We start from the raw sequence: 22,885 nt of genomic DNA, 5'->3' as shown, positions 1-22,885 counted from the left end.
CTCAGAATGTTCCCGAAAGTTCTGTTGATTTGAATGGGCCACCCCAACATTCGGAGGTCTGATATGTAAGGGCTAACATATAGTCCGGCGGTCATTATCGAAAAATTAATCAGACGGGACGAACAGGCAAAAACATTAATTAAAAATAGGTATTTTGGAGGAATGTCTTCTGTCATTTTGGCAAGTAACCGTACAATAAGCAGGATATGTATAGTGCGCCAGTCAGTATCGGAAAATAAATCCCTTCAGGCCGAAACAAGACCCCTTAGATGCGCATCGAGGTCCTGTTAGTCCGGTTGGGAATTATTTTCCTATACTGACCGGCAGACTATACATTATCCCTTACATAATAGTAAATTCTCAGAGACACATTATCATTTTAGTAATTGCAAGCAGCAAGTGTATCAGTGGTGGTTAACAATAAAATAGTTAGAGTCAGATTGGTCAAGTGACAACTTCAACCTAGCAGTCTCACTAGGGCGCCGGATGAGACAAATCACGCATATTGAACCTTAGGCCATCAGACTGGTTTCAATCCTTGGGCCAACAACAGTTTCCCTACACTTATTTGGAGTAACAGTCTGATCATGTATTTCATTTTAATGTGTTTCAGTGTATGCCTTCACATGGGTTTTACGAGTATTTGAGTCTCCAGTGAATCTGACAAGTCATTTGTGTATTTCAGAGCAGAACTACTCTTGCCCACACTGTTTTTCTTTTTTTAAAAGAACGTTATCTCACACCTCTACCAGCATTAGGGTGTGTAGCGATGAGCAAGAGTCAGACTTTTCTTAGGTGTGGTTGACGTTTATTAAAGTTCACACAGAGACTATAGCCAAAACATTAATCTTGATCAATTAATTGCCACAGTCACATCTTGCTTGTGCACTCACAGACCAAAGCACTCTACAACCAGGCACACAAACACACCCATAGAACTAAATGTTCTCACCAAATAGTTTAAGTTGACTTGCCCAACAAACATATATGGATGCCATTAGACATGAACATGCACAAGAGGTTCAAACACAAAGTTGATAGACACAAAAAAAGGATTACCCACACAGTTACTACACATTAACTAAAGGAGCAACAAATAAACATATATAATATAATAATCATCATCATAATCATAATTGTGATAGTTGAGCACTTTTTTGAGGAAACTAAAAGAGCTGTGTAATGGTTTAACACAGAACAGTTACCGTTCATGCTAGGCCACCAAATAATTCAAGTACACTTGCCCAACAAACATATATAGATGCCATTAAACATGAGCATGCACAAGCAGTTCAAATGTGATAGTTGAGCACTTTTTTGAGGAAACTAAAATCTTAGAAAAAACAAATGAGTTGAGTTTCTATGCCCATTTATGGTCATAACAACGCCTGACATCACAGTGTTAACATATATTAATGTAACCATGATCCTTTGCCCCCTTTATCAGGGCTATAAATAAGTTATGTTCCGCGATCTGATGATCAGACAGGAGCATCAGACAGGAGCTGCCTTGTCCTCTCTCAGAACCTGAACTGCACCTCAAAGGTAAGTCAACTACAGAAGCTCTAGGACATAATTAATAGATACTTGTGTAAACCAAACTGAAACTATACCTAACTAAGCATATCTACAACATTAAATTGTAATTCTATTAGCTATATAGTAGTACATGCCAAACTACATTTTAACGGCACAGCATACAATCGCTTCAGTTTCACCCAGAATGATCCTTTGTGGATTGGTGCTGTTGGTGTCTGGGTCTGTTTTGGTCCACGCCACACACAACCCAGCTCTGGATACAGCATGGGAGGACTGGAAATCAACCCACCAGAAAGGGTACTTTGGTTTGGTAAGTTTAAATTGGCAAATACGCAGATTGTGACAGACACCAAAAGCCTTCACTGTCATTGCTCTCATACTGTTTCTCTGTCTCTTGTTTGTTGCAGGGTGAGGAGGACATCCGCAGGACCATCTGGGAGAAGAACATGCAGCTGATTGAGGCCCACAACCAGGAGTATGAGCTGGGGATCCACACGTACGAGCTGGGCATGAACCACCTGGGGGACATGGTGAGAGATTCAGGTTCAGACTGAATAAATATGATTATACATATTCTCTATGTCACAAAACCAGACTCAGTTTCCACTGAAATTTTTCATACAGTTTTGTTTAGTTTTTTATTTTGGGACGAAGTTTCAGAAATGTGTTAAAAAATCCATTGTGAAGGGACATGATTTTGATATTTAGTCTGCCTTTGTTTTACACTAGTTCAAATACGACATACTCTGACTTTCCACTGAACCTCTTCAATAGACAACAGAAGAGGTTGTGGCGACGATGACTGGTTTCAGACCTGATATGGAAGAAGAGATCAACTCAACCTTTGTTCCTGACTCCAAAGTGGCACCTTCCTCCATTGACTATCGTGCCAAAGGCTATGTCACCCCAGTCAAGAACCAGGTCAGAGTCCATATTAAAGCACACAGGCTTGTGTGGTTTAGACAATTTCTTTGGAACAGTGGCAAATATCACAAATATTCTCATCATCCAATCATATTTATCCTAGGGCTCCTGTGGTTCCTGTTGGGCCTTTAGTGCTGCTGGAGCTCTGGAGGGTCAGCTGAGGAAACAAGGGAAGACACTGGTGGATCTGAGTCCCCAGAACCTGGTGGACTGTGTGGGGCAGGACACAGGCTGCAATGGTGGCTGGATGATCTACGCATTTGACTACATCCGCAGGAAGGGCATAGCCACTGAGAAAGCATATCCCTACACAGGCAGGGTAGGTTCCTCATTCTAATTAATACATACTAAGTAATCACAAATAGTTATGACTCTTTGGTTACACACTTGTATATCACAGAATCACCTGATCCATCTCTGTGGATTAATGTTCTGAACCTTCAATATGGACATTTCCAGGATGAAAGATGTCGACACGATTCTTCTATGAATGGAGCTTCATGCCGAGGTTATCGGAACGTTAAGAAAGGGAATGAGAAGATGTTGAAGTTGGCACTGTCTCAGATTGGCCCTATTTCTGTAGCCATTAATGTACAGTCATCTTTCCATTTCTACAAGAAAGGTAAATCATTTGTAAAGTCCTTTGCTGGGGATTTGCTTTATGTGAATTTGCAAGAATTAGTGGCACTTTAATTGCATATTGTTTGTCACTACTCATAACATCAAACATATCTTAATCCGAAACGTAAACCCTAAAAACATAATTTAACAACATTTATAAACAGCTTTTTGTGCTTATTTAGTAATTACAGTTTAAACCCTATATGAGCATGAGCTGAAATAAGCACTGAAATACTAACAGAACATCAGCCTAAATGTTCACACTTCAAATGGAAAATCATGACATAAGTGGTGATGACTAAAACAAGTTTCCATTTTGGATGGTTGGAATATTTGCTTTGTCAAACATTTTCTTAGGTATATACAATGACCGGCGCTGCAACCCTAAACGTCTGACCCATGCCGTTGTTGCTGTGGGCTATACCCCTGGATACTGGATTGTGAAGAACAGGTTGGTATAGACTGTGTTTGCACTTTTAAATGTCATGTCATGCAGCTCAACCTAAAGAGCCTGATGCTTGCAATACAACGGTTCAAAAGAAGGAGCCAGAGGTTTAGAAGGATTGATGCTCATGCTAAACTCTTCCATCTCTGAGTTTTCAGCGTTGTTAAATTTGACATTCTTCAGCTCTATGTGTCTTTTCTTACCGCATTGTACATTTTCTATTGTGTCTTTCTCTTTTTTTGGCAGCTGGGGCACGAGATGGGGAGCCAAGGGCTACATCTACATTAAGAAGGGCAGAAATGTATGTGGAATCGCCAACATGGCCAGCTATCCAGTCGTGTGAATGACAAATGCTTAGTGAAGGAGTTGGGATACAAGATATTAATTATGTCTTGGCAATTGCTAAAATAATGAAGAGAAATTAGATCTCTGTAACTGCTTAAGTATTGTGTGTTTATCTGCTCTCAGCATACAGAAAATATTAAAAAATAAATAAATAACTCTGGATATCAGTGGAATCTCATTTTATTCTTATGCCCATTTGTTTCAACTGGTTTGTTTCCCCGTTAGATCATTAGTTAGTTAGTTAGTTAGTTACATGATCTTGCATTCACATGCTCCAACAATCACTCACAGTTCAACGTGGAGGAGTGTCTACAGCATAAAAGAACATCTACAACATAAGACATAGGAGGATATAACATATAAAAAAACATCTATAACATAAGACATAAGAAGATAAAATATATAAAAGAACATCTATAACATAAGACATAAGAAGATAAAATATATAAAAGAACATCTATAACATAAGACATAAGAAGATAAAATATATAAAAGAACATCTATAACATAAGACATAACAGGATATAACATATAAAAGAATATCTACTACAACGTAAAACATAACAGGATATAATATATAAAAGGACATCTGCAAGCGGTCAGAGGTATTTGGTTGGATAGTCCGTGTGTGAGTGTAAGTGTGTAAGTGTTTAAGAGTGTAAGTGTGTGTAAGAGTGTAAGAGTGTCAGTCCAAGTGTTTGGGGGTGGGGGTCTTTGTGTAGGGGGGGGGGGGGTAATCACCCTCTTTGCTCTTCTCTGTTCTCTGAGTTCTTGTACTTGTCTTTAAGCAGCATGGTACCCTGGTACCCTAAAACGCATCCCAGAGGGCAGAAGCACTCTTCGTGTAGAACATGATAAGGATTCAGGGGCGATTTTATCAGCCAGCCTGATGGTCCGTTTAGTGGAGGTGTTTAGGAAAGAATGTGAGTGACCCACCACCTCAGAACAGACCCCCAGGAGATACATAAATCTGGATTTCAGTTGGGCTGAAAGACCACTGAACCAGACTGAGCCTCCGTATTGCAAGAAACTTTGTATGGTAGAGCCGAAAAACAGAATGAAGATTTCCTTACCTGCTCCAAATTACCCGAGTCTCCTTAAAAAGTAGATCCTCTGTTGTGCCATATGGTAGGTCCAGGACAGTGCATTGTCCACGCCCAGGTGTTTGAATGATCATGTTTGTTTTATGATTTGGTTGTGAATTGGAATTGGATCAATATGGGTGTCTTGAGTGGCTCCAAAAATTATCTTCTCTGTTTTGAAGGTATTGAGTATGAGAGCGTTCAGATTACACCACTGGAACACGTTGATGACACTGTCCCGGTATTTGACAGACATCTCCCCCTCCTTCATCAGTGCAACTAGTGCAGCATCATCTGAAAGTGTGTTGATGTAGTGATTAGATGCACTGGCAGCACAGTCATTGGTGTAAAGGGGGAATACCAGTGGGGAGCTGACACAACCAGGGTTAGTTCCTCACTGTATGCCTTCAGAATAATAATTATAATAATATAAAATGTAATTAAACATAACTACGCACTAAAATGTGTGTTTGTTTTTTTTTGCTGTCAATGAAATTATATGACTAAACAGTGATGAGACACAGCAATGACATTTTTTATAAAATATGGCTCAGCACGCCATCTACTGTTTAAAATCATCCTGAACTTTGCAAGCTGCTTGCAAGGCCGATGTCAATTTTCATTCGCTGACCAAGACTCACATTAAAAGGCGTTTACGACACCTCGCCTCCTCAGCCCCTTGCCAACATTTCTGCATGTTTCAAAATTTTGTAGTGGGTTAAGGTTAAGCTCAGAACTGGGGGTGAACTTACACTTTAATATACAAATATGATATATAATCAATGTATAGCCTATAATCAATAAGTCTGGGAAGTTCCACAGATAAAATCAAAAACTACACTAAATGAAATAGCCACTGTTTACAAAAGAAAGTTCCTTGTCAACATATATTTTGAAAATATTGTAGTGTGCAGAGGTATTGTGCGCTTCCACATTCATACCAGTACACGCTCCACATCCTACCACAGTAAAGGCCTGAAGGTAGTCATTAATACTGATGCTATTTGGTAATAATTAAAATGAAAAACTTCTCCTCACATTTACGTAGGTAGCTGTCATTGCTGTAGGTCCGTTAAGAACAAAACTCCGGTCTCTGTGAGCTCCACTCTGAAGCGGATTGGGCCCTGAAAGCAAAAGGCCAGTGGACAGGGACAGGGTCCGCTGGCATTTTGCTCATCAGCGGAACACGTTTCGGGCGGTCCGCTGGTGAGTTATAGAAAACCCGTTTTGCCACTCACGTTCAAACCCCCAAAGCCAGGAATTGTAAAAAAAAAAAAATCGTAATTTCCTAATATCCACGATCAGCGATACACTAAAGAGGATGGTGGTCTGAGAGCGGACCAGAAGCGGCATCCAACCAGAGGGGTGCCGCCTAAAATCCACCAGTGGACCGATATGCTTGCCGTCTAGGGGCATTCTTGTCATTTCAACGAGCTATCCATAAATTGTGTTTCAATTGCCGTATCACATACTAGATCATCTAGCGACCCTTAGAGGCCGAAACATAGTCAGCACAAAAGCTCGCTGAAATGTACTCCGTTGAGCTTGCTTACAAAGGTATGCAAGAGGAAGCGGACAAATACGTCATATACGGGTTTTTTTTCCCGTGACTCAGAGCAGATTCATAAACTGAACTATATAGGCTACTTCACTCATGGGTATCTAATATTTCTCATCTTTTAGAGCGTGTGGCTGGACATTTCAACTATCGGACCCTGTTACACCTGTGTTGTATGCTACTTGTGAGTTAATTGCTATACCCACACAAACACAGACAGATAAACAACAAAACAAACAAACAATCAAACTCATGCAGACTTAAACGCTCACGCACCCATACACACATCAAGAATAGCCTGATACCCCAGAATACCCTATCTAAGTATAAGAAATATCTAAATTGAATAACTGGTACGTCAGGAGAGTGAGGCGGGGAGGGATGGTGTTGGGCAAGTTTGGTTTCAACCATGTGACACTTTGATTATGAAAACAGGAAATTTGAAACAGTGTTCTTAACTTGACATCCACCGCTTGTTCGTGACACTGAGGAAAGTCTAAGAGGTAAGAACATTCAATAACCTGTTTTGGTCATATTGTTTTGGTCATATTGATTTAACCTATAAGACCCATCTTTAATTTGTCATGTTTGGTCATTTTGTTAGTTACAGTGTATTTTTACTTTCGTTTTTCAAGGTAGGTCATTTCCTTAACGGTAGCCCATTGTCTCATCGTCTCTGAAAGATTGTCTTACAAAACAACAATATTGTTATATGATGTGTCTTAGATATAACGCAAACATAAAGCAAAACAACAATAACCAAAGGTTTAATAACAGCAACAGGGTGTTTCAGCAATTACCGTTGATCATTTAAGGGGTTTGAAGCGTTTGTGTGTCGTGGTTCCTTTTGCGTTTCCTCATAATAAAGACAGACTAACTTTCACAATTTGTAAGGTCAAAATTATGAACATGTATTAAGTTTCTGTGTCCCACGCCCCATTCCATTTACTTCACAAAAGATATTTAAACCTTTTGATTCAATGTGTTTTGCAATGATAATGCTGATTGCTGATTTTAGATTACAACATTCCCCACCTGAAAATAGCTAAGCTTTGAATTTCACTTCTGCCTTGCCTTTTGATCTCATGACATGTTTGCGGAGTCACAGTGATGCTGAGCTGACCACTGACCAAGCATGACATATGACACAGGATGTACGATAAAGGAATATTCCAATAGCACTCTCAGGACATTAGGCTTTTCTCTGCTCTGACAGAACTTCCTGGTCAAAGCACAAACCAAGTCAATGTGTTGTGCCAAACATTGAATTGGGTTTAGGATCTCTCTCTGACCTTTGGTAAACAGTCAGTTTATAACAAGAGGTTGCAAGAAGATTGCCAGGAAGTCCGTGGTGAAATCACTGCGTGTGTTTTTTCCAACCCTGCAGCCACAATGCTGGGGAGCGCCGTGATCGTTTTGTTGTGTGTGGTGGAGACTTCAGTGGCTCTAACAGATTCATCGCTGGATCTGCACTGGCAGCTGTGGAAGAAGACCCACAGCAAGGCCTATAACATCGAGGTCAGTTGCCTAGATCCTCCTAGATCACTGGCAATGAAAAGGAGACATCGAAACCTTGACCTCAATTTTGTATTGATTAGGATCTAGTATCATTCAAGACATATTACTTTACTACTAGGTTAAACTAGATTAATCATTACATTTTTTAATTAAGATTTCTGTATGAACCTTAAATAACAGTGCCATTTAATAGAACGATAAACAACGCATAGACATTAATATTGTGATGTATTATACGGTAAAATCGATTAATGTATATGTTATTATGTGTAATAGGCAGAGGATCTTATGCGACGGGAGCTATGGGAGAAGAATCTGCAGCTAATTTCTCTGCACAATCTGGAATCTTCCATGGGACTACACACTTATGATCTGGCCATGAACCACATGGGAGACCTGGTATGCAGTGCAGCCATATGCTCCTCTGTCTTTGTTTCCCCAAATCACATTAGTCTTATCCTGTGGGCTACAAGCTGTGTCATTTATGTTTCTATTTTGCCTTGTGACTTTTGATAAAAAATGTATCAATACAATCAATGCTATTATACGCAGATGATCATATATTTTATTATATTATATGTATTATTATATTACCAAATGGGCAAGACTGGCATCACTAATAACTAAGGGTATTGTTGACTCTCTGGATATGAGGCTACTGCTGGATTGCTGACATCTCAGTGAGTCATTTCATGTTGAATGTTTTACAGACACCAGAGGAGATTCTCCAGCAGTATGCACTGACTCGTGTGCCCTCAGACCTGAGGAGGGACACCTCAGCATTCGTGGGTGCACCTGGTGCCTCGGTCCCTGACTCCATTGACTGGAGAGAGAAGGGCTATGTCACCGGAGTGAAGATGCAGGTAGACTTCTGCTAAACAGCCTACTGTTCACATAGAGATCTATAGGCTCTCTTTGCTTTATATGGCGTCAATGAAACTCTATATGAGATTATATAGTGCAGTGAAACAGGCAGTATGGTTTTGTCATGTGATGAAAGCTCTTTGAATAGGGTAGATTAGAAAGAGGAATGCCCCCAACCTCAGTTCCCCCACTTCCTCACCATATGACTCAGCCTTCCACTTTTTTCATGTGTAAAGTTAGTCGAAGATTGTTGCTATTGTATTCATTAAAACCATTCTTTACATACTTATGAAGTTCCCACAAATAACTAGCTGTGCCTATTAGGGTGCTTGTGGGTCCTGCTGGGCGTTCAGTGCCGTCGGGGCCCTGGAGGGCCAGCTGATGAAGACCACGGGGACACTGGTGGACCTCAGCCCTCAGAACCTGGTGGACTGCTCAAGCAAGTACGGAAACAAGGGCTGCAATGGTGGCTTCATGCATCAAGCGTGGCAGTACGTCATTGACAACCAGGGCATCGACTCAGATGCTGCCTACCCATACCAGGGAGTGGTAAGTTGGCTAGATGTGTATATATTATAGCTTTAACTCTGCTGCTGGTGTACACCTGTTACTGTTATGGGTCCTCAGGGTGGGGGCAAGAGGGGCAGCAAAACTTTCTTCTATTACAATAGAATATCATTGCAATAGACATTACAATATCTCTCAAACAGTTCTGAAGAGAAAATGGAAATTAGTTATTTTTTTGTTGGCCACGTTTTCTAAACAAATGCTCAACAAAAGGATGGTTGCTAACAGCTAGTCAGTTTTCCACCCTAATCCCACATTAATCTCCATCTCTGTATCGGATCATCTACATGGGCTTTGTTGATGTTGTCCCACTGGTTTTCCTAGATGGTTATTTCAGACATCTTCAGGCTAAGCTGACAGAAATGTGTTATTTTTTTTAAGTTTAGCTGCCTGAAGCTAATACATCTTTAAGCTGTGGGCCACATTAACTAAAGGATACTCTCTTGCCACAGTATTTCATCTTTGTTTTTGGCCGAATCAGCTAAATTTCCACAACCCTTTAAAACACCAGCTTTGAGTATTTTAAACACTGCCTGCGGACAATTGTTTGCTTGTTTATTACTAGCAACATGGCTGTTCATTTACTCATTCACGACTGTGCTCTGGCAGCAAGGACAGTGCCAGTACAAGGCTGACCAGCGTGCTGCCAACTGCACAAGCTTCAAGTTTGTGACCGAGGACAGTGAGGACGCCCTGAAGGAAGCGTTGGCCACCATTGGCCCCGTCTCTGTGGCCATCGACGCCACTCGCCCTCAGTTCACCTTCTTCCGCAGTGGTACGTTCTCGGTATACACAAAATGCTCCTACAGTTTTGTGACCATAAATCAAGAAATCAGTTGGATTTGTATGTTAAGTAAATGTTTGTATGGGTTCACAGGGGTGTACAATGACGCCTCGTGCACTCAGAAGGTAAACCACGGAGTGCTTGCAGTGGGTTATGGCTCCATGGAGGGACAGGATTACTGGCTGGTGAAGAACAGGTACTAATCTTTTTAACTAGTAGGACATACAATTGGAGGAAGGCTGATGACATGAGTTTTCACTTCCTCTTTAACTGCGTTTTGGGGGGTTTTTTTCAGCTGGGGCGCGACTTTTGGAGACCATGGGTACATTCGCATGGCACGGAACAAGAACAACCAGTGTGGCATTGCAAAGTATGCCTGCTACCCAATCATGTGATCTACCACCTCAGTGAGAACTCACTAAAGGGATCTTTTTTTCATGCTCTTTGTACTTCATTTGTCTTTCATAGTCTTAACTGTAAAGTAATGCCTATAAATCATTAAGCGAGCTCTTTGTTAGATACACAGTATATATCCACTACACTTAAGGGCAGGTATACTCCTGCAGACATGGATTCTCGCGATGTGGACACAGACTCCAAAGCAAACTTGTTTTTCTGCTGTTGCAGATGAGGCTCAGCGCACATGTTCAATCACTGATCAGTGTTTGAAGTAATATCTCTAGGTCGTGTGGTTCTACAGCAGAGACTGTTATTTCTTATAGGTCTCTGCCCCTTCATAACCATTACTCCTCTGTCTAAATAGCAATTGCTACCTACCTTAAAATACCATTGCTGGTAATTACTAAGTGAAGAGAGGGGGAGAGGTGAGAATCAGAACATTTAATTAAAATAATTTCTTTCACATTGAGTGTCTTAGTCCTGATTATGGGCCTTCGCAAGTTGTCTGAGGTTTGACCAAAAAAAAGTCCAAGCAGAAAGAAAGACCATCTCGTTGTCACAGTTAAAAATGACATTTTTTTATTTTCAGTGCAACATCACAACAAACAATTCATGAGGTAATCAAGTGATTCTTGTTTTCCAAAATGGGTACAGAATGTCTTGCCTTGATTGATACTTTGAAGTGTTATGATTCTGCATTTGGTTGGTTAGCCACATTGGTTACTTTCACACACACACACACACACACACTCTCTCTCTCTCACACACACACACACACACACACACACCCACACACACACACAGAGTCATGAATGGCAGCACCACCAGAGTAGGTACGCACACACAAGAAATACCCAAAATAGATTTGTTGTTAATGTGTTTTTTTTTGGCTTTCTTCTAAGTATTTCGTATTAATACACTTCAGGGAAAAGCAACCATATACACAGCAAGATCCCCCCTGCTTCGATTGTCACTCCCATTTGATCTTCACGTTTGGCATACATGGTACTTCTGATGGCATAGTGTTCTTGGAGTAAGGCTGGCATTCAATCATAGGAGCGCAGCATTGAACTGGAATGCATAGTACCCAGTGCTGAAGAGCTGATTTTATTTAAATAAAGTATGTTAGTTTACTTAAGTTAACTTATACTTAGGTTTCAGTGATCTTATTTTTTGGTTTAGTTTAAACACCCGTCCTCCAGAGACTCATAGTAGTAGTCATAATTAACCGTCTCCTGGCAACGGTACATTTGATCTTATAACCGGCACATCAGGTACTGCTGCATTCCAGCTACTGCTGTGCTCCTACTTGACTGCTGTCCTTTGCCCTCGGCGACTGAAAAGGGGCTTGATTAGCCTTGGTTGATGGGGATTGATTCCAGCACACATAGTTTTTTTTAAAAGAAATGAGAGACACTCCCTGAAAAGGATGGAGTCTTTGGTTAAGTAACATCTCAGCTACACAAACATATCACACAATTGAGGTAGATGAATTCATCTGTATGTACATAGAACAGACGGGCACAAGAGTAGAGAAGTAGAGTGGTTTAGGTTTTTTTTCTACATCTCATTTATATCCTTTCGCCGCTGGTTGGTGTTGTTTTTTAAGATTATTTGTTGTTCTCAACATTCCTTGCTTTCTCTTGAAACAGCCTGGGTAATTTGGGGCTTTTGCTCCACTCCATCTGTTCCTTTGTGGTCACACTGGAGATCATTCACAATTTCACCACTAGATGGCGCCAAAGACAGTACATTCATTACTAGGCCGCAGATTTGACCAGGCCCTCAAATAACAAGGGGGGGGCAAAAAAAACACGAAAACCTAACCCCACTTTGAACCTTTAAAATCACAACACGTCCAACACTGTGTGATTACTCCCACGTTTGACCGAGTGTGGTTTCGTTTTGTAGGAGCCGTGATTTCTGACGTAGACGTGTGCATCTGCAAGTCCCATAAATGGGCGAGACCGTGTCAGACTGGAGCAGAAACGCGGCCACAGGACTTGAGACTTCCCTCAGCTACCGCTACCCATCTCCCTTCCCACAGCACACTTACAGTTGGCAGCCATTAAAGTTTAATTCCGCTGCCTGCAACCCCCCCACCCCCACCCCCACCTTCCCTCAATCCTTCAATTTTTTGGGGTGATTCAGCCCCCTTCTCTGATCTGCCCGCCCCTTTGAATGTCCAAAGCCCATGGGTCGGAGCAGGTCTGCACCCCAGACAGGCTGCGTGGAGAGGAGACACATGAAAAAAAAAAATAGAAAGAGGGCCTCTTTGAAGTCTGCTGGAAGTCGATGGCCTCTTTCATGGGCCCCCACTTTCAAGTGCATGCTGTAACGGGGCTCCACGACACGCCCCTCCGAAAGGTTAAAGACAGACCACCGTGGCCAAGCTCAGTGGAAACAAACAAAACAAAAGAAGAAGAAAAAAATAAACAAGCCACCCGTGCCCCAACCCCACCCCCCTTCTCCACTCTCCACACACAACCACACACTGATCCACAGTCCCTCCAGTATGCTAATAACTGCAAGGGGAAAGATGGATAGAAATCATATCATGGAGATACTTCATTTGCTGTCTGCATGCACTGTATATATTCACATATATACTGTAGTATAATCGTCATGGGGACATGGACACACTTCGGCCGTAGGGCCCGCCGACGATCACAGCAAATCTCAAACCAATGCGCTATCACAAACTCTTCACTTTCAAACTAACTTTGGCATAAGTATCTGAACAATGAGACATTTGCCAAGAATACAAATAGACTTTTAAACATATTAAACACAGGCCTATCCCGTATGTTTAACAATAACATTGAGGGAAGAATCACACTACATTCAGGGAGAGTAATGTTCGTCTTTGGTATATTAATGGGGCTCAAAAAAGCATAAAACAATGACGCCCCATCAGTCAATGGTTTCAATTTCGCACAGACACAGAAAGCATGAAATAAATAAGAGTATACACAGTACATTGGTAAATAAATAATTAAACAGCAAATAAATAAGCAAATAAATAAATATAAATAAATACATTAATAGTCTTAAATACATTAGTTAGAATTTCTCTTTTTTTTCTTTTTCTTGCGTGAGATGGGTTTGAATTCTATCTCCAATCAAAGCAGCTGTGCTGTGAATCCTGTGTTCTTCATGAGGACAGAAAGTTAATAATACTGTAAGCCAGGAGATCTGGCTGGCTCTCCACCTACACTTGTGTCATATAAATGGAAAAAAGTGTGCTTGAAATCTGTACAAAGTAACAGAGCCACATTCCTTCATTTCAGAGAACTCTGACAAAAAAAAAGGGTCATAGAAAATCAAACAATTCGGTGCAAAACTGCACAGAATCTTCATCTTTTGCACCCGGGCTGACCTACATTGTCATATCGTTACGGTTACGGGCCCCTCCACTAACTCTATAGGTGAAGCCTCTTATAATTCCTTCACCTTCAGACCTCAGACAAAATAGTCCACTCCTGGGGAAAATAAACACTAAATCTGTGTCCATTACACTAAAGGGGGACAAAAGACTTGCCCAGAGTGAACACAGGATGACGTCATGAGGTCTGAGGTTTTTTTTTTTTAAAGCTAGGGAATGGCAATAAAGAAATGGACCTATGAGCAGTGCAATGACCCCTGGGTAATTTAAGTCCAACTCAGTTAGATCTGCCTTTTATCTGCTGTTGAACCCAGCTGAAATAAAGTACACTTTTAGAAAAACGCATGCCTGTGAAAGAGGCCATATGCTTTGACGTCCCCTTACGCGTGACCTTTCATAAAACGGCACAAAAGCAGGCTTGCATCACACATTCAATATCACCTTGTCCACAAAGGACAATAAACTTTGGTTTGAAAGTCTCCTGAAATTTATGCCAAAAACAAAACAAAAAAAACCGAACAAAAAAAATGACATCACCTAATTCCATAGCTACCTCGCGGCCCACGACACCAAGCCTCCATCTTTGAGATGCGGGCCACTCTTGCTCTGTGACCGGGCCGGTGCCAGGGCTGGCTGACTCTACCTATCCCATCATGCAGTGCTGCAAGACACGGCCGAGGAGGACGCGCTGGAGCCGGAGGAGCCCGTGGAGGACGGCCGGCCCTCTTCGGCCCACTTGCTGACGTTGCGGCGGCGGGCGTTCATGAAGAAGTTGCTGACGGTGGTGAGCTCCAGGCCCAGCTGGTGGGAGATGGTGATCTGCAGGTCCTTGGTGGGCCGGTGGTTCTCACGGAAGATGGCCAAGAGGGTGCGCCGCTGCAGGTCGGTGAAGACCAGACGCGTGCGCTTGGGCACCTGGTTGCGCTCCATCTTGCTCTGCTCCAGCTCCTTACGCTTGCAGGCTGTGGGGGAGAGAAGGGGGGGGGGGGCGGAGGAGACAGTTGTTTAGGGAAGTATTGTTGACGGAGGGGTGTGCTCAACATTTTAAATGGCACACCAATAAAAAGACAATCAATGAGGAGCTTCTTGCGCTTGCAAGCTAGAGGGGGAAGGAGAATGAAATGAAAAAGTCCTCCCCCCCCCCGCTCCACACACTTACAAACCTCTTGCCTTATTCTTTTACCTAGTATATTTATGCTATTTTAGTTTACAGTATATTTATGCTCTTAGTTTTTTATGTGCTCATTTATTCCTTGTTGCCTTATTAACTGACCTCTGTGATGTGTGTGAATGACAAAGATGGTTTTTTTTCAATGGTACACTGCAAAACCAGTTTCCCGAAGGGAACAAATAAAGTCTGTCTGTCTGTCTGTCTGCCTGGCTATCTATCTATCTGTCTGTCTATCTATCTAAAGGCATAGGGGGCAGTGGAGGCCGTTGTTTAGGGAAGCATCCTTGATGGAGGGGTGCGCTCAACGTTTTCAATAACATCCAATGAGGAATTGCTTCACTAGGATGACTCAGATGAGTGTTAAACATTATCCTCCCTCTATCATCCCGTATTGATCATTGTCACATGGGGCCCTTCTGAAACAGGACCCTGATCTATATACACTGTCAGCCAACCATAATCACCAACACTCTCCATACTGTTGCCAAACCAACACAGTACACAAAAGAGTCACAAAATATCAGGGGATTTATTCCAAGTACGTGGTTTAGTGACAAACCTGGGTAAATTAACACAGAATAAGTGGTAAACCTCCTAAAAGAAGAGCCCTGTGGCTTTGTTTTCCTGGGAGAATGAAGCCATGGAGCTCTTCTATTAGGAGGTTTACCGCTCACTCTGAGTTATCCAGGTTCTCTCACTAAACCACGTACTAGGAATGCCTCCCAGGGCAGGTTCTCTTACTAAACCACGTACTAGGAGTGCCTCCCAGGGCAGGTTCTCTCACTAAACCACATACTAGGAGTACCTCCCAGAGCAGGCTCAGCAGATGTTTACAGTTTTGACACAGCTTGTGCACTGTGCATTACTCTTGTTTAAAAGGACAAATATTTATTTTCATTTTCAGAGATAGAGGCTCTCACACTTTTATGTAAGTTGGTCAGAGGAGACATTTTGAATAGATCCGCAACTGTGTAGCCAGTAATGTTTCTGTATCCAAGATTGGTGTTCCAGCCTTGCCACAAAATCGCCACAATCAGTACTGGCTAAACAGGCTGGCTAAACATCGTACAAGGAGCCTGAATGTTTCCATATCAAATGTACCTGATATTCAGAAACTAAAGAATTACATATACATAATTTATTATAATAAATCATATATAACATAATAACATTTGTTAAACAGGTTGAACATTTGTGAATGCACTGCACTAGATGATGCACAGAAAGCACAACAAAATGAGTACTGTGAAAAGTCCAGTAAAACACGTCACATTTTTGTGAGAAGATGGTGAATACATTCCACTGTCTGTGCCTCCTCTCTAGTCAGCATCCCTTCACCACCACAACACGCATACACACCCACACCCACACACACACACATACACACATACACACACCCACACACACGCATACACACACACACACACATACACACACATACACACACACACACACCCCTTCAAAATCATAACGCGGCGCCATTAAGTAAATGCTTCCTTACGTTGTAATCATGTGTAAAAGGCCTGAGATTACTATGCCATAAATCCGAGCGAGCCGGCCACTCTCAGATACATAAATATTCCTCCACAGAGTTCCTATGATCGTGGGAACACCTCCTAATCATGATGTATGTCCCTGTCTTCTGTTGCTGAAACGTGATAGAAAGCCCTTTCCCTGCCCCCCAGCATCTGAGCACCCCTTTGCCCCCCCCCCCCCAACCACCACCACCACCACCACCACCACCCCCCCACAGCACCACCCCTCCTCCTCTTCTGCCAACCCCCTCCCTATCTCCCCCAGCTCCGGCCCACCCCCCACTGATTGCTTGGGCCAGGGGCTGATAGAAATTATTGATTAAATCTGCGCAGCTCAGACTCCCCGACCCACAGAGCATGTTTAACTCCTTCAGTGCCTGGGCGCAGGGGGAAGCGGACACGAGATGGAAAAAAACACACACAATTGTTTTCGTGTTTATGCAATGCGTTTTTTTCTTTTCAGCTAAATAGGTTTTTAATTCTTCCGTGCTGGTTGTTCCTGTCAGCTTACACAGGCACTGAATCTGGCCATTTGCTGATTCGGGTGACGTGATTTTTTTTTTCTTTCTTCTCCTCAGGCTTGAGAATGTCACAGGCGCTGAAGGGCTGGGTTAACACTTAAGCCTGTTTCTCCTTTCCCGGGTTTTAGGTCTGAAGAGGTTCTCAGGTTTTAGTGGTTATCATAAAAATCACTCTTCTCCCCGAGTATGTTGAGGGCCGAGCAATGATCTCTAGTTAATAGCCTGGATCCCTCCTCCCGACCAGATACCATTCAATGGATGAACTACCAGGCATCCAATGCAATACGGTGAATTATCGTATATAGAGGTACAAGCACAGCATATTTACAACAGATCTTAAAGGTTCACTTTCTTTGGCCAGCCCAAACAAATAAAAAACATAAACATAAAACACGAAAAATATCACGCCAGCTCTAGAGACAAGCCTGTGTAAACAGGCTCGGGTGACGAGTCTTTCATAACAAGCTCTGCAGTCCAAAACGGTTACCTAATCAGCCAACAGAAATGCCTCAAAAGAGCATATAATAAAGATAGCGAGCCTTTGTCAGGCTGCTGTGTTCGGCTGAATCATCTCGAAACTCAGCTGTGGCGAACTTAGACACGCTTAAGACAGGACGCGTGGGGTGCCGTGCATTCTAATTTCTGCCTCGATTTCCTGATCTGCTGGAGGTACACGCTGGCCAGACGCAGTTTTTTCCCAAGGAAATCAATAGAAGTTGGTAATTAAACAAAGGGGCTGGCCAGAAAACCCAGCCCTCATGGAAAGTAGGTTATGTAGAAAAAGTACAAAGGTGTCCACTTCCCCCCTTTCGCCGGGATGTAAATACACATGGATTTGGAAGCCTATACACACCCCTGTCTGCACTAGATGAACCCACAACCACCCCTCCATTTACGATGACCAAATAGACGACTTCATTAATAGCTCTACTGAGAAAATAATGGCGACAACCAAGTGTTTTCCCCAAGACAGCTCGGATGATATCAGTGTCTGTGATTTCGTGTTTTATTATATATTTATGATTCAGAAATGCGCTTGTTTACCTGCTGCCACAGACCAAACAATGTGTGCTGTAGAGTATGACTAGCAGCAGGCACATATTGACATATTTGGAGAGAAATACAGCTTTTTTAATACGTATTTGTTTTCTGGAGACCTCTGCAGGGTCACACACACCAGATAGCCTGTCAGCCCCAGCCATGTCACAACATCGTAACACACAACCCATGAAAATATCAGGTTTCTGTAAGTGCATGATTGCGCTTTTGCATTTTATACACTCCACAATATGTACCTCCCCATGGATAAAACACAAAACCATACTATTTGCTGCTGAAGATTTAAAGACTGGAGACATAGGTATCGAATATATTCCATTTTGAATTATACAAACACTGTGGCCCCAGTGATGCTAATCATGAAGCAAAAAACACTTTCTACAATTTCGTAGCACCTGGCAGCCTGCTAAGATAGTAGCACATTTAACCTCACACAAAGACACACAGAAGAAGATGTTCTGTATCCATGAGCTTTTCATCTGAAATGTACTCAAACATTTATAGCTAGCAGCTCCAGAGGTTTGACCTGAATCCACTACCTCCAATCTAAAATATGAGATGAGGTTAACCCCGGGGCACCGGTGACTACACTGGCCAGGTAAGCATGAATCAAACAGGCCGAGAAGTGGATTCTTCTCTCACCAGGATGAAGGCTGGAGCAAACAATCACCTGAGACAAAAACATTCCAGACAGCGTCTCACCTTCCATTCTCAAGGACGCCATCCTCTGGAACTCGGGCTCCTGGAGCCAGCGGGACATCCTCTTGAAGGTCTCCCGCCCGGACTTCAGCTTTCCCCAGGGCTTGGGGTTCCGCAGCAGGTCGGACAGGGTGCCCTGCGACCTGGACAGCACCCTCTCGGCGAAGATGGCCTGCGGAATGCTGTACCTCTTCAGTTCGTTGATGATCCGTGCGGACAAGTCTTTGGTGTCGATCTCCTCCCCGCCGCCGCCCCCACCGGCACCTCCGCCGCCGCTCTGTGAGCTGGACAGCATGCCGTCGCCGGGAAGCGAAGCGGAAGAGGAGCCGCTGGAGTGGAACTCCCTGGCCTTAGAGGCCTGCTGGCTGGACAGATGGTGCTGGTAGTGCTGGGTGTAGAGGTGTGGGTGGTAGCTGGGGGTGTGCTGGTGGGCCTCCATTTTGTTGAGCTGGTGGCCAAGACCAGAGGAGTCGCCGTGGAGCCCGGGCGGGGACATCTCTCGCCCGAAATCGGGCGTCCGGCAGTAAATGCCGCCGCCGCCGCTGCCACCGAGGTGCATGTCGTGACTGCTGGCGAGCATCTGGCTGCCATGGCTGCCCTGGTTGGTGCCCAGGCTGCTGTAGCCATGCATGCCCGTCTCCAGGCCAGGGGCTGCGGACGGCGGTGAGTGGGTCACCCCAAAGTCTTTGCCATATGGGTTGTAGAAATTGCCCCCCAGGCCCCTGTCTTCCCTCATGAGGGTGAAGCTCCCGATGACGTTGCTGACTGGCAGGCAGGGGTGATGGGAGTGGTGGTGGTGGTGGTGGTGGAACTTGTCATCGAAGGGCTGCAGAGGGGTGAGGGTGGTGTAGGTGCTCCCCTCGATGGCTTGGGTGTCTCTGGCTCCGTAGCCCAGGGCCGACATGGACGGGTCAAATCCGGGGTGCCGGTGCTCGGGCTCCAGAGCCATGGCCGAGTCCCCCAAGGAAGGCCGGGGGAAGGCAGCGGAGAGGTCCCGCGTGTGGAGCATGTCCCTGCCGTCCTGCAGCTCCACATGGCTGTGCACAGACATCTCTCCCATATCTCCATTCATAATGATTCAGGCTCTGGGTCAGTAAGGCTCCTTCCTCCCTTGTTGCCAAAACTGGTGCTTTCCTGTGATGGTTTTTTTTCTTCTTTTTCTTCTGCCTATCTTTAAACCCACTGCAAATTCAATTATCTAATGTTTCAGGAGGTAAAACTGTGAAAGTTTTTTGGGCATCAAATGATCAGTGAGAGCAATCAGTTATTCTGTTTCCCTCAGCATCGTTGTCATTGTCTTTGGAAAAGAAGCGTCCGACTAGCAGCCTGCTGAACAACAACAAAAATATATACATTTAAGCAATCTGTGTGGGTATTTACGTCAACTAGGCCTACTACCTTTTTTTAACAACACATTCATCCTTAGAAACTATCAGGAAGTTATATTGATGAATATGGTAATCCAAACATGCATGTTGATTCCCATTCAAAATGTTTCGAAAACCCCGACACACCGAAATAATTAAATGTTGAATATAGGACTACGAAAAACACCGCTTGATTATTCATTTAAGTTCTGACGGCTTGATTAAGAAACCTATTGCCAACAACACTTCATAACATTTGTAAGGGTTACTTACCCCACGATACGGCGGAGGCTAACAGCGGCGTTGTTGGAAACGGGTGAAATATTTACGAAATAAAATAAATGTTACAAAAATGAAAGAAATGAAAGAAAGATTATCTCAATTGTAGATTTGGTGCGGCATGACTCGCTCTGAATCAGAAAATCACGTATCTGTCCTCCGCATCTCTCTTATCCGTATCGTAGTCTGTTTCCACACGGCTTGCTCGTGTCCGCGCAGGTTCATGCAATTGGTCAGATGTATTGAGAATTCAACATGGTGAAACGTGCAGTCCAGAAACCAACGATTATCTAAGCGTCGCTTACCCGTCTTTTGCCTCCCGGTTGCGGGGCACTGATTTCTCTAAGAGCTTAGCTTATTCTCTGTTATTGCCGCCCGTGATTTTCCTCCACCCTCTTCTCTCTGCCACTTCATCGATTCCCCCTCGAACTCTCTCCTCTCCTCCTGCTCACACTGGTCTCCTACGTCACTGGTTTAAAATCTGACAGATGTGCAATGAATCTCCAACTCCAATTAACCCCTTCGCTTCGGCTGGGCTCTTCAAAGAATGGCACGGATTTTCACCAACGCTGTGTTTGTCTTAATTCCTTTAGCCTGAAGTGTGCCGTAATACCAGGGTTTATTAATGTGGTGATCGGCCCAGGTGGTCATGAATGAGAACAAAATAATAAAAAAAATCGTACCCACCAGTTGTCAAATTGTGATGTAGTAACCATATTTAAAACCCATTGTTTTCCACAGTATTAGGCATATTATATATCCTATCTATAGAATATCAGAACCTCCAATAGCAGTATACCAGAATGAACAAGTATGGTGATAACGCTTTCAGTTTGACTGAGCCTAAACCATCCTCGCTTTTGAAGGGAAATCATGGCTAATTGTTTTTATAAAGTTGTTATTTAAAATATCTACGCATGGCAGCAATCTGGGGCAATTTTAGTCTGTTACAAGCAACCTCACGTTTGTGTTAAAAAAAAGTACAGGAATCTGATAGGCCTGCCGTTTACCAGAATTGAGGAAATGTAAGACTAGGCCCACAGATACTTAAAATTCCAATAATGTGGATGGATTCATTCTTGTACCCAGGCCTAGCCTATGTTTTGTCTTGCGCGAGGGGACCCACTTTATTAGTTCTCTCGAATTGCGCTTGAGTGGGCCTGAGGACAGCAGATTGTGCACTTCAATCTGAGAGGCGCTAAACAGGATCAATGAGGCCATTCATTCAAAATGCGCGTGTGCGACCCTTTCATAAAGCGAACCACCTGACCTACAAACAATACAAATTACACCTCTACCATACCTTCATTTAAACTTCGCTTTTTAAGGGGGCGTGCTAGGTGGACGTTGAAGAGCGAGCTGGACGCGTAGCATTGCACTAAGCATAACAAACCGTCAATTTAATTTTCAAAGATGAGCACTACGCCGTTTGAGAAATCCCGAGTGCGGTGTGGGACTACTGTGTTCCCGCACCAGATGCTGCCCTATCGATCTGTGGCAAGAATGGCTGCATGGAGGGAAGGAGGCAGAGGTGCATGGAGAGTAGCTGGAGGTAAAATGGTCAGTGGTTAAAAAAAAAAAAAAAACTCTTTTTAGAAGGTCGAGGTGAGAGTTCACTTTTTGTGCCTGGAGAATTCAAGTCAAAACCATCGCTCTAGTCTCAAAGTTTTTTAACGAGGATAATTCATACCTGCATTTTACTTCCATAGTCCAATAGGTACAAATTACAGTCCAAAGGTAAATGGATAATACCAAGACATTGTATTTTAACGGCTTCTATTTCTATGTTGTACCTTAAGTCGATTTCCCATCAGCTCACAACGTCCAAGTAGCTAACCTGATGTCAGGTTGAAGAAGCCAGCACTTGAGGGGTGTTACTGTAGGCCTTATGTAATAGGTTACATTGTAGAAAGCTAACAGTAAATTCAAAACTAAACCCACAATCACTTTTTAAATTAGTGGGCCAATGTTTTTTTCCAATTTTTTTGTGTGCCTATTTTCCATATTCTAGCGTTAGGTAGCTCATATCAGCATAACTGACGAAAGGAATAATAATACACATAAATAAAATAAATAAGATAATCATAATAATAACAATAATAGACCTATATTTCTGCAAACGCTGTTCATACACAGCTGAAACTCCTTAAACATTGAGCCCACATCGTGTTCTAGCTAAATTATTTACAATTTGGCTCCATGAGAACAGAGGACTGTGGTCTC

The 22,885-nt window shown here is 43.1% G+C and overlaps 3 protein-coding genes across 4 annotated transcripts; 2 read left to right on the top strand and 1 right to left on the bottom strand.

Annotated features, from left to right (window-relative positions):
• The first annotated feature begins 1,438 nt into the window (after nt 1–1,438).
• Nucleotides 1,439–4,034, top strand: LOC105902972 (cathepsin K-like). The gene is made up of 8 exons (XM_031575645.2): nt 1,439–1,545; nt 1,713–1,849; nt 1,947–2,069; nt 2,314–2,460; nt 2,567–2,782; nt 2,923–3,085; nt 3,442–3,535; nt 3,776–4,034. The coding sequence occupies exons 2-8, from the start codon at nt 1,724–1,726 to the stop codon at nt 3,870–3,872; spliced, it is 966 nt and encodes a 321-aa protein (XP_031431505.1). The 5' UTR covers nt 1,439–1,545; nt 1,713–1,723; the 3' UTR covers nt 3,873–4,034.
• A 2,896-nt stretch (nt 4,035–6,930) lies between these two features.
• On the top strand, nt 6,931–11,109 carry LOC105891892 (cathepsin S). Its single transcript, XM_012818079.2, has 8 exons — nt 6,931–7,017; nt 7,902–8,032; nt 8,309–8,431; nt 8,743–8,895; nt 9,221–9,445; nt 10,073–10,238; nt 10,341–10,443; nt 10,543–11,109. The coding sequence occupies exons 2-8, from the start codon at nt 7,907–7,909 to the stop codon at nt 10,640–10,642; spliced, it is 996 nt and encodes a 331-aa protein (XP_012673533.2). The 5' UTR covers nt 6,931–7,017; nt 7,902–7,906; the 3' UTR covers nt 10,643–11,109.
• A 2,986-nt stretch (nt 11,110–14,095) lies between these two features.
• Nucleotides 14,096–21,442, bottom strand: onecutl (one cut domain, family member, like). 2 transcript variants are annotated; one of them, XM_031575643.2, is made up of 3 exons: nt 20,657–21,442; nt 19,020–20,345; nt 14,096–14,993 (listed from the first exon to the last, which is right to left on the bottom strand). In XM_031575643.2, the coding sequence occupies exons 2-3, from the start codon at nt 20,086–20,088 to the stop codon at nt 14,683–14,685; spliced, it is 1,380 nt and encodes a 459-aa protein (XP_031431503.1). In that variant the 5' UTR covers nt 20,089–20,345; nt 20,657–21,442; the 3' UTR covers nt 14,096–14,682. The 2 variants fall into 2 exon arrangements, with proteins under 2 accessions (XP_031431503.1, XP_012673531.2); XM_012818077.3 differs by having other exon boundaries at nt 19,020–20,342.
• Between the last annotated feature and the right edge of the window lie 1,443 nt (nt 21,443–22,885).

This window comes from Clupea harengus, chromosome 11 (genome assembly GCF_900700415.2).
Source record: "Clupea harengus chromosome 11, Ch_v2.0.2, whole genome shotgun sequence".
Classification (NCBI taxonomy): Eukaryota; Metazoa; Chordata; class Actinopteri; order Clupeiformes; family Clupeidae; genus Clupea; species Clupea harengus.
Note: the sequence above shows the minus strand (reverse complement) of the source record. Positions and strands in the feature narration are given on the sequence as shown.

Bases quoted from the DNA above. Each gene is read 5' to 3' on its own strand.
- LOC105891892 (XM_012818079.2), top strand. From the start codon at position 7,907: ATGCTGGGGAGCGCCGTGATCGTTTTGTTGTGTGTGGTGGAGACTTCA. The intron at 8,033-8,308 runs GTCAGTTGCCTA...TATGTGTAATAG, and splicing joins GCAAGGCCTATAACATCGAG to GCAGAGGATCTTATGCGACG. The intron at 10,444-10,542 runs GTACTAATCTTT...GGTTTTTTTCAG, and splicing joins TACTGGCTGGTGAAGAACAG to CTGGGGCGCGACTTTTGGAG.
- onecutl (XM_031575643.2), bottom strand. From the start codon at position 20,088: ATGAATGGAGATATGGGAGAGATGTCTGTGCACAGCCATGTGGAGCTG. The intron at 14,994-19,019 runs GTGAGACGCTGT...TCTCCCCCACAG, and splicing joins GGCGTCCTTGAGAATGGAAG to CCTGCAAGCGTAAGGAGCTG.
- LOC105902972 (XM_031575645.2), top strand. From the start codon at position 1,724: ATGATCCTTTGTGGATTGGTGCTGTTGGTGTCTGGGTCTGTTTTGGTC. The intron at 2,783-2,922 runs GTAGGTTCCTCA...GGACATTTCCAG, and splicing joins CATATCCCTACACAGGCAGG to GATGAAAGATGTCGACACGA. The intron at 3,086-3,441 runs GTAAATCATTTG...ACATTTTCTTAG, and splicing joins TTTCCATTTCTACAAGAAAG to GTATATACAATGACCGGCGC.